The 9670-nt window shown below is 46.0% G+C and overlaps 2 protein-coding genes across 2 annotated transcripts; one reads left to right on the top strand and one right to left on the bottom strand.

The window, feature by feature from the left end:
• On the bottom strand, positions 1 to 1851 carry HOATZ (HOATZ cilia and flagella associated protein). Its single transcript, XM_065738298.1, has 4 exons — positions 1462 to 1851; positions 923 to 982; positions 536 to 588; positions 1 to 240 (listed from the first exon to the last, which is right to left on the bottom strand). The coding sequence occupies exons 1-4, from the start codon at positions 1849 to 1851 to the stop codon at positions 180 to 182; spliced, it is 564 nt and encodes a 187-aa protein (XP_065594370.1). The 3' UTR covers positions 1 to 179.
• A 4985-nt stretch (positions 1852 to 6836) lies between these two features.
• BTG4 (BTG anti-proliferation factor 4) lies at positions 6837 to 8196 on the top strand. Its single transcript, XM_065738398.1, has 4 exons — positions 6837 to 7025; positions 7295 to 7432; positions 7598 to 7793; positions 7953 to 8196. Exons 1-4 carry the CDS (start codon positions 6853 to 6855, stop codon positions 8115 to 8117), a joined length of 672 nt encoding a protein of 223 aa, XP_065594470.1. The 5' UTR covers positions 6837 to 6852; the 3' UTR covers positions 8118 to 8196.
• The last annotated feature ends 1474 nt before the right edge of the window (positions 8197 to 9670 follow it).

Genomic DNA, 9670 nt, shown 5'->3' on the forward strand with positions numbered 1-9670 from the left:
TAAACTTCAGCAGAACAGGGAAATCTGTGTCGAGGCTGACAAGCTGCTGCTGTCCTGTCCCAGCCGTTGTCAGTCATGCTGTGTCTCAGTGTGAACAACAAGAAATGTGATCGAACTGGAGATGCACACGGCCTGAAGCGCCGAGCAGCGCGGGCTGGCTCCACCAGAACTGAGCTGAGCTATCTGAGGGCCTTCACTGCCCCTCGGTCCTCACACTCTGTGTCAAACACCTTCTGCCTGCTGCCAAGAGTAGAGATTAATGAAGCTGGACACTGACTTCAGTGGTCCCTTCCAGCTCAAACAGTTCTACGATCTACTGAAAAACAAATGGAACATACATAGAGGGTACAGGAGAGAGGTACAGAGCAACAGCGGTATGTTCTGCCTCCCCACTTCTAAGTTTTGTCGTGACAAGTGTTAATAGAGGATAAAACCAAATTATTTTCAAAATATTAAGAACTATTAAGATGGAACATCTTTTCTCCCAGCACAGATCCTGACTATTTAGACAGGAAAGCTTTGGTGTTTTCATTACCTTACTCGATTGCTTCTCATCTTTGGTTTATGTGGTCGAGAAATCATCTCTTTCTGAAAAGAGAAAGAACCATCGGTCATCACTGGTTCCTTCCCGTTCTACCCTCTTCTATCAGTGTAATTCAGTCGTATTAGTCGGGATACATGGCTCTATGGATGGACAGGAGTTTAACCCCATACAGAGTAAAACCTCACCTATCTCTGCTCCATATCGTGTCAGTTGGAGCTGAAGGAGACAATGGTGGAAGAAAAGTGAGCCCCCAGAGCACAGCACAGAGGCTGTGAGGATTCTTTGTCAGATCCGACCAAAAGCGGGGGCTGCACTGAAGGATGCACACCTGCAACGTCACCCAGAGGAATCAAACACAACCCAAAGGGTCCAACTTACCACAACCCTTTCTTCTCTCTGTTTCCTCAGCAGAGCCAATATTTCTTCTTTCTTCTGGGCCTGCGAAGGAACATTTACCAGAATAAAAATGAGCGAAGAGCACGCGATGCTCACAGTGTAAACCTGAATTTCCCCACTGAGGCTGAGGGATAGTGCGAGCATCTTGGGATTTCAAGAGTAAGGTAATGCCAGGGTTTCCTGTTCTAAATGGATTTAAACTGATTTCTCAGATTTACGGTGTTAATAGCTTTGAAATTTCTTTGCTGACCATGAAATACTCTACAAAGCCCATGAGAATGCCTGATTGCAGGCATTAATACATTAGTGAGATTAATAGTGGGTTCAGTGAAAGGTTCTGTCTACAGAGCACATCAATATCTTGGAAGCACACCCAGCTGTTGCCTACACAGCTGTTTGCCATGTCCAGGCTGAACTTGTAACTGCTCTTAATGTCATTTCCAAAGTTCCTGAGCTCCACCAAAGGACACACAGAGATCAGGAATGGTGATGAGAAAAGAGTAGGGCTGAGTGGCTCTTACCTGCTGATGGTATTTTGCTTTAGCTTCAGCTTTCCGCGCACTGTGAGCTGCTGATGGGGTCTGTCTGTGAGCCGGGGTCTGTCTGTGAGCCGGGGTCTGTCTGTGAGCCGGGGTCTGCCCAGGGGATGGGGTCTGCCCAGAGGAAGGTCCCTCACGCCGCAGGTTGGTGGGACCTAGGGAGGACTCAAATAGAGGCGGCAGCGTGGCTGTGTTCCAGAAGATGCGGGTGAGCTCCACATCAGCTGGGCTCGAGCCAGAAAAGATGAGGGGCCCATCAGGGTCTGTGCTCGTGGGGCTGCGTGGGGCTGCGCCCTCGAGGCGCCTCTCCATCTGCTGGCCCCACTGCTGCCCCACAGCCTGAGAACGGTGCTGCCTGCTCTGCCGGCGCATTCCTATCACCCCGTGCTGGAGCTCTGCTGCTCGGACTGGCAAAAAAAACATTCATTTTGATTAAAAAACTCATGGGGCTGAATTACATTTCTTCAACACACGTCAATGGACACAAAGTTTTGCAAACCAGGGCTGAGATGTGTGCAGCCAACAGGCGTCTACAAACGTCTGGAAGCTTTGCTCACAAGTGCAGGCAAAGACAAATCCCTGTGTGTCTCCACTGCGCTATCTCCCCAGCCTTTTTACCTGGCTGTGTGGTTAGTGATTGGTACTTGTGGCAATCAGCTAACTACACTGCCTAGTAACCAGGCTGATGGACGAGGCTGCTCCCTTCCTCTTCCTACTTTCATGAAGTTTGTTTTTTTCTTAGAACAACAACAACCATCTCCCCCCTATGGTTAGTTACACCACTAGTAAATTTATATTTCCCTCCTTATCATAATTATTGAACATTAAGCAATGCGGTCACAGTCAGAGCCACTTGTGATGTTCACTGGGCTTAATATTTAATCAGTGCTTACATACCCCTTGCCTTACCAGCTTGTTGGGCTGGGCAGGGGAGCTGAATGCAAACTGTTTGCTTTGTACCTGACAGACCAACGGAACAAATTCTCAGCCCAGTTCTGGTGCATAAACAATGGAGTTTACAAAAAGTCTTCATGCAACTGAACAACTTAAGCATAGTTGATGGTGTTCTTGTCCCAGGAATGTTCCAAAGGATTTTAGCACCAATTTAGCACAGCATCATAGAATATCCCAAGTTGGAAGGGACCCTTAGTGGTCATCAAGTCCAACTCCCAGCTCCACCCAAAAATCTGACCACATGTCTAAGCAACTGCACTTGATACTGGCAGCACACACCATACACGTCTGCCAGGCAGCTATCATTTCTGGAAATAACAACATGAATCAACAAGCATGAATCCTTTTTGCACTAGGAATAAGGACACAGTGAGGCTGCACCGTGGGGTCCTGCGCCTTGTTTTGATGGCAGTGAATTTAGTGATTGTGGGGTGCTGGGTACAATCAGCTAACTACACTGCCTACAAACCAAGCACTACCACTGTGATGCTGCCGTGGCATTCAAACCTAGAAAAAGAAGAAAGCACTTCCAATAATTGATATTAAAGTACTCCACACGTTGTTATAACAGCAGTTGACGTTGTCAGAACACATTGGTCGTACCACCCTTGGTGTTATTTGACTAAATGCTATGGTTCTAAATCCAGAGCTCTCAATTCTCCCCGTAGATATAGGAGCAGAGGCAGAGCTGCTTGTCAGCCAACACACTGCTCAAAAGTGCTACCAAAGAAACAGGAAAATCTGTTCTGCAGAACAAAGTGGAATATGCACAAGTAGTTGTAATTAATTGTGCCTCGTTTCTAATGTATATGCATGCAACTAACAGTAGGATAAACATATTTTATGTAGGATTATCAGGCTGCTGCTAACTCAGCAATGAGACAGAGCCCATAATGATACAGAGAAAACTTCGTCTGCAGATCAAGCTTTTGCTGCCCTTCACTCATAACTGCCATATCCTTAAAATGCAGAAAAAAAGAATTTGGGACTTACCCTTAAGAAGCTTACCTTGTGGAAATCCTGCTAATAAAACACTCAAAAAAAAATTAAAGGGAAGAGAAAAACAGCTAACGTCTCTCCTTTTTTCCTCTCTCTTTCCATCCACTGGGCATCGCTTTCCCAGGCAGACACGGGGATGGGATGGACCCTACAGTGTTGCCTGGGTCCCCATCTCTCCCCATGGGACAGCTGTGCTGGAGTGTCCCCAGCCCGGGCTGTGGGTCAGCCCCATGCCTGCAGCCTTTGTGTACATTCTGTCACCATGGTCACTCGGGGCTGGTTCCTGGAGGATGGACCCGTGCTCTGAACCGTCCACATGGCATTTGCAGTAGGGAGCTTTGTTGCAGGAGAGGTTTCTATGGGCAAAGTCAATACAGAGGACAAGTTTCTGCCTTCTCCTGTGGACTGCGGGTTGGACCAGAGCCTGCAGGGGGTGATCCACATTTGGTGCTCCATCTGATGTTCCAGCATACACCTCTGGGGTGATACCTGTGGCATCAGGCTGCTTTTAGTCATAGCAGGAGCAGAGGTGCCATAGAAGGAAGCCCCAGAGCAGACAGACCCACAGCTGTGACGAAGCAGATGGAGAGGCCTTTTCTCTAAGGAGATTGTCATCTCGGGTGTTTTCCCATACAGAAATAGCTCACACTTCTTGATCTTACATCAGCAGTCATGACTAAAGCTGCTTACCTGAAGGTGTCTGTAGTTGACCATTTACAAAAGGCAGGAGGATTGGAGAAGGAGGCTGCCACTAGCAAGCTGCACTTCTGATGCTACTCAATGCAAAAAATGCAAAAAACTCCTGCAGAGCTGGCTCTTGCCAGTAGTGTGCAAAGGGAAACTGTTTGCTCTAGGTTTGGCCTGCAGTTACTAGAGAAACTGCATCTGACTCTCTTCCCTTTGCACTTCATGCCTGGGCTTGCCTGGTGACCAGGAGACCCACAGTTTAATCTAGCTAGGAATGCTCGTGCTGTGTTGGGGCCTGACCTGAATTCCACTGAATCCTTTGGACAGACTTCCATTGGTTTCTCTGAGCTCTGGATACATCCCATGAATAACCATGGACAGCAATGCAGTGTTTTCTAGTGTTGTATTATTATTATTCTGCTTCCCAATAACGATTGAAGAACCCAGCAGCCCCCTTTAGCCACAGGCATCAACGTGTGCTGCTTTATCTAACACACCTCACCACTCAGAACTCTTGGCCACTCATTATGCTCTTTGATGCTGACAGATCCAGCTCGGACACAACTGGGAATGGGTGGGAGCACAGCTGGTTGACTTGCTTCATGGACCTCACATTGAGATGGACAGTTCACATTTTCTCTCTGACACTTCCTTTATTCTCCAAGCAGGGGACCCAAGGCTGTGTTTTCACACAGTCAGGAACAACTGACAGCATAACAAAGGATTTTATTTCAATGAGCATGGCTAATTAAAAGAGACAGTTCAACTTGTCAATGAAATGAATGCTCAGAAATGCCCACTGCCATTCTGTCACTAACAGAAGCGCTTTTGAATTCATGCATGGTGTTAAAAACACTATGTTAAAACGTTCTCCTAGCCTCATTTCAATGGCAGCATTAATAATTACAGCCAGCTGGACGGGTTGCCAAGATCTTTGCTTAAATTTTTCTTTTCTGTTTTCCTTGCCTGATGCAGAAGGTTGGTATGGCCCTGGGTTTGGCCCCTTGACATGCAACAAACAGAACTTATTGCATGACCAGTCTGGTTTCTCAGGTGAAGAGGTGTTTACTGCTGTTCACAATGCACTTGTTAGCTATGGGAACAATGAACTCAGCACACAGAGGTGTTGTGGGGATTCAGACCTCTCTGACTGTCCTTTGTGCAATCCAGTCACTTCTTTTATCATGGAATTTCCCAGCTCTCAGGGCCTGCCCGGGCAAGTGAGAGCTGGAGGAAGGAGGAAAGCAGGAGACAGTCCCCAGACCCATCGACGGACACGTTGATCTGAGCTCAACCAGCCCTATGAGCAGTCAGGTTACTTGGCGACAGCATCTACAATCAAATGAAGAACCGGTTGAAATGCTCAGCATTTTTCACCTTAATCTGACGCTTTATCTGAATGGTTCCTGATTGCTGGCATTGGAGGCAGAAGAGGGGAAAAAGAAAACAAATATGGCCTAAAATTTTCAACAGATCACAGAATCACCAAGGTTGGAAAAGGCCTCCAAGATCATCCAGTCCAACCATCCACCCACCACCAGCATTTCCCCACTAAACCATGACCAACATCTAAATGTTTCCTGAACACCTCCAGGGTCGGTGACTCCACCACCTCCCTGGGCAGCCCCGTGCCAGCGTCCGACCACTCTCTGGGAGAAGTATTTCCTAACATCCAACCTGAATCTCCCCTGGCACAACTCGAGGCCATTAACGAAACGCTCACGTTCCAGGAGCTGCCCTGGTTTGAACTCTTTAACAGAGCCATTCTCATCCCCTGTGAAATACCTCAAAAAATGAAATAAAACCTGACTTGAGTCATTGGAAAATGTGTTTACTTAGATCAGCAACAACATGAGCGTTAGGATAAATGCCATCCAATCTCAGAAATAAAACATACCACAGTGAGGGCTCCTCAGGGGAAGGAGCAGTGCTGCACACAGCCCACTCAAAGCAGTGAAGTTTGTAACAGCTTCTTAAACTTCCTCGTTTAAGTGTTAAACTGGTGTTTATCTAACAGACTGACAGAGACAAAAGTCCATTGGACATACCTGAGCAGAGAAAGATGCTACTGGGATAAAACCACCTTGACTGGAAGGAGCTTTGAGCCCAGCATGTTGATCAGCCTAATGGAGCACACCTGAATGCGGTTACATCCCTCAGTTCCACCTGCATATAAAACCTGAGCAAGCCTTGCTAGTGGGTTATTGAGGGAAGGGTTGGGTGCTTTTTTGGGGGAGGAGTTTCCCTATGTTGGTTTTTTTTTAATAATAAAAAAAAGCAAGCAGCAGTTATATAGGGTTTTTGTAACATTACATCTATTTCTGCTGTGACTGTCTGAAGTTGTACATGAAATATATCTCAGCTTGTTGGCAACTTTGGCCTGAGAAGGTGATGTTTGTGGTCTTCACTGCATGTTCTGTAACTTTGTAGGTACTGCTGGGTGTTGACCGCAATGCATGAATGATGCTGAAGGAGTAATACCTTTCAAGTTTTTACATTTTAACAAGAGCAGTGTGAGTGCCTTCTAGAAGTTTGTTGAGCTGGTGTCAGTACCCTGGACTGTAGTAACTGCTTATTTGGTTGTTTGGGTTATTTCAGCTTTATCTGATGTGGCTTATGGGTTTTAACATCTCTCCCTGGAACTCAGTAGTACCTTAATGCCATTGAATTGCTCCAGTGTAGTGCCTCATCTCTTCTGCTGACTCTCCAACAGTTAAATCACTTGGATTTAAAATGAAGGATGAAATTGCTGCTACAGTTTTCTTCATCACAAGGCTGATAAGAAGGGAAGACAAGCTGAGCAAGCATAAAATAGAGAGATTTGCAGCTAAGCTGACAACGTTACTGTTTGAAAAGTACAAGAACCACTGGTACTTGGACAATCCATCCCGAGGACAAGCCTTCAGGTAAGAGGGCCCTAAGGAGGAGGGGAGGGGGCCTGACTTCTTCAGTGCAGAACAGGTGGTCTTAAACTGACTTGTATAATGAACTGAGTTTCTGAAAGTGGTTGAGTTGCTGGCTAACTTTCTGGTAGCCTCTGTAAATGAGAGCTTGCTCCACCAGGCCGGCTGTGTGTCAAGATGAAACATAGTCAACTTAATCCTCTTTCTTGGAGCAGAACTGGCAAAGTGGCAGAGAAATCTTATGTTCCACCTGCACTTGTGTTCTCACCTAGGTGTATAAGGATAAACAAACATCAGGCAAGAGATCCGCTGCTGGAGCAAGCTTGTGTGGAGAGTAATGTGGACTTCAATAAGCTTGGCTTGCCAGAGGAGATGACGCTGTGGGTTGATCCATTTGAAGTGTGTTGCAGGTGAGTTGAACTTGTGTCTACTACCGTAATCTGCCAGGTGTTCTGTGGGAACCTCCTCCTCTCCAAGCCTATTGCTGGAGATTGAGAGTGTAGTGCCAGCTGAGTAATAAGAGCTGTCTACACTGCTGGTCCAGAGCTGCATGGCACAAACACAGTTGCTTCCAGGTATGGAGAGAAGAACCGGCCATTCACAGTTGCTCACTTTGAAGGAGAGGAGAACCCAGAGCTTTCACAGCAGATCAACTATGCGGTTGACAGAGCAGCTCTAGACTATCCTTCTGGTACCTCTTCAGATGAGGAAAGCTTCAACAGGGAACCAAAAGCCATCCCTACTGTCAGCAATCCTAACAGTGTCTACCAGGTAAATACATGGCAGTGGTCTGCCACTTCTGGTAAGGGCACTATCTGTCCTGGAGGCTCCTTCATGAAGGACTGTGATGGTCTGGGCAATGGCTGTTAGTCTTATCTCCCTTTTCTTTCCCAAACACATCTTAATGTTCTTTCATTTCTTGCTATCTAGTTTAGTGACTACTGCAAGGCACCCATACAGTCCTGGTCTCAGTATCTTCATAGGAAGACTGGCTCATCCTATGCCCAGCACAGGCCTTACAAAGCCTACAGGCCAACAGCTGCTTTCCCAGGACCACGTGTTGATAGATACCACTGGATCAACACCAAGCGTTAGATCTGTGGCTGTACCTGTTCCAGCAGCCTCTAATGCTAAGCTGTGCTGTTGGGTGGGGGTTGGTGCTGCAGAGCTTCATCAAAAGAGTTCTTACTGTCTGTTCCCTATCCTCTTACTCTGTACTCTTGAAACTCTGGGTTTTTATATGATGTTTTAATATTTTAACAATGTTAACGTAAGACTGAAAATTGATGTGAGATGCTACTTGTAAGCTAAAAAGGAAATGCATATATTAATAAATCTAATCACATTTTCTTTTTAAAAGCTGTCCAATCCCCTCTTGGTGCCTGAAGGGAGTTGAAAAAAATATTTGGTCAAAACACAAGTCAAGGGAGGTTAGGAGTAAATAAATAATACCCTCTGAGGTGAGGATGAGCAGATACTGCTTCCTTCTGGCAAAAGTAGCAAGGGCAGCAGTTGCACTGGGAGCAAAATGCCTGTACATCAATGCGTGAAGCTTTGCATGTGCAGCAGTGAAGGATGGTCCTGTGGCTCTGGCTGGGCTTCTGGTTCCTGGGCTGTAGCTCATGTGCCAGAAGAAGCCAGCCCTTGGGCAGGAGAGGGATGAATAGATGGTGGTGTAGCTCTCCCCAGCTGTGCGTAACACAACAGACCTTCTCAAGGACGTCCAGCCTGCTGTTCTGCAGCAGTGTCCCATGGGGAGCTTTCCCTGTAGCTCTGGGCAATGGGACTCACTTTAGCTGTCTTCTCACTAGGCTAGAGCTCTGGACAGATGGAGACTATGCCTTCAGTATGAAAGATAGCATTGGAATGCTGCCAGGCTTCTAAACTATGCTCTAGGATACCTTTTTTTTAACTCAGTACTGGCAGTCACTTCAACACAATGGCTTTGCTCTGACTTTCTTCCTACTGACTTGTCTCCTCTCCAATACCTCCTGCTCCAGGGCCATGAAGGTAACAAGCAATGGTGGCAGCTTGGCCTGCTGCTTAATCTCTTAAAATGCTCAACAAGCTCGTTGTCAAAACCTCATAGCTTGTGTGAATAAGTATGACTGCTTACTACAGTCACTTTTACTTGCTGTAGTCCTCCTATTGCTACCTAAAAAGCAGTGATGAAAATGACTAATGTGTAGTCCTGAAAGAGAGGCTTTGTGAAATGGCTCCTGGTCATCTTCTTTCAAGCCTTGAGGGCTGCCTGTGCAAATCAACTCAAACAAATGATTAAGACTATAGTGTTGATTTTAGGTAATATCATAGTTGGTGTTTAATTAAAATAATAATAAAAATTGTATTAAGTCACAGTCACTCAAACTGGATCCTGTATTACTTTTTAAATAGTGCGTGTGGAGATAACTGTAAGAAGGTAGAATTCCTTATTCCTGTTCTAAAGTAAGGTAGTGTCTGTCATGCTTCACCATGACTTGCTGTATTTCTTCAGGAGAGAAATATCACATTGCAAGTCAATAAACTTGGTATTAATAGGGTTTAGTAGATCATATACAGGAGGAAAAAAAAGTGATCCTACTATAGATGCTTTCCTTTTAAAAAGACTTTGGAAGTCAGCTCTTTGTGCAAATGCTGTGATCTGTGTG

Source organism: Cyrtonyx montezumae, unplaced genomic scaffold (genome assembly GCF_038088225.1).
Source record: "Cyrtonyx montezumae isolate F1298 unplaced genomic scaffold, pur_monq_1.0 scaffold_22, whole genome shotgun sequence".
NCBI lineage: Eukaryota > Metazoa > Chordata > Aves > Galliformes > Odontophoridae > Cyrtonyx > Cyrtonyx montezumae.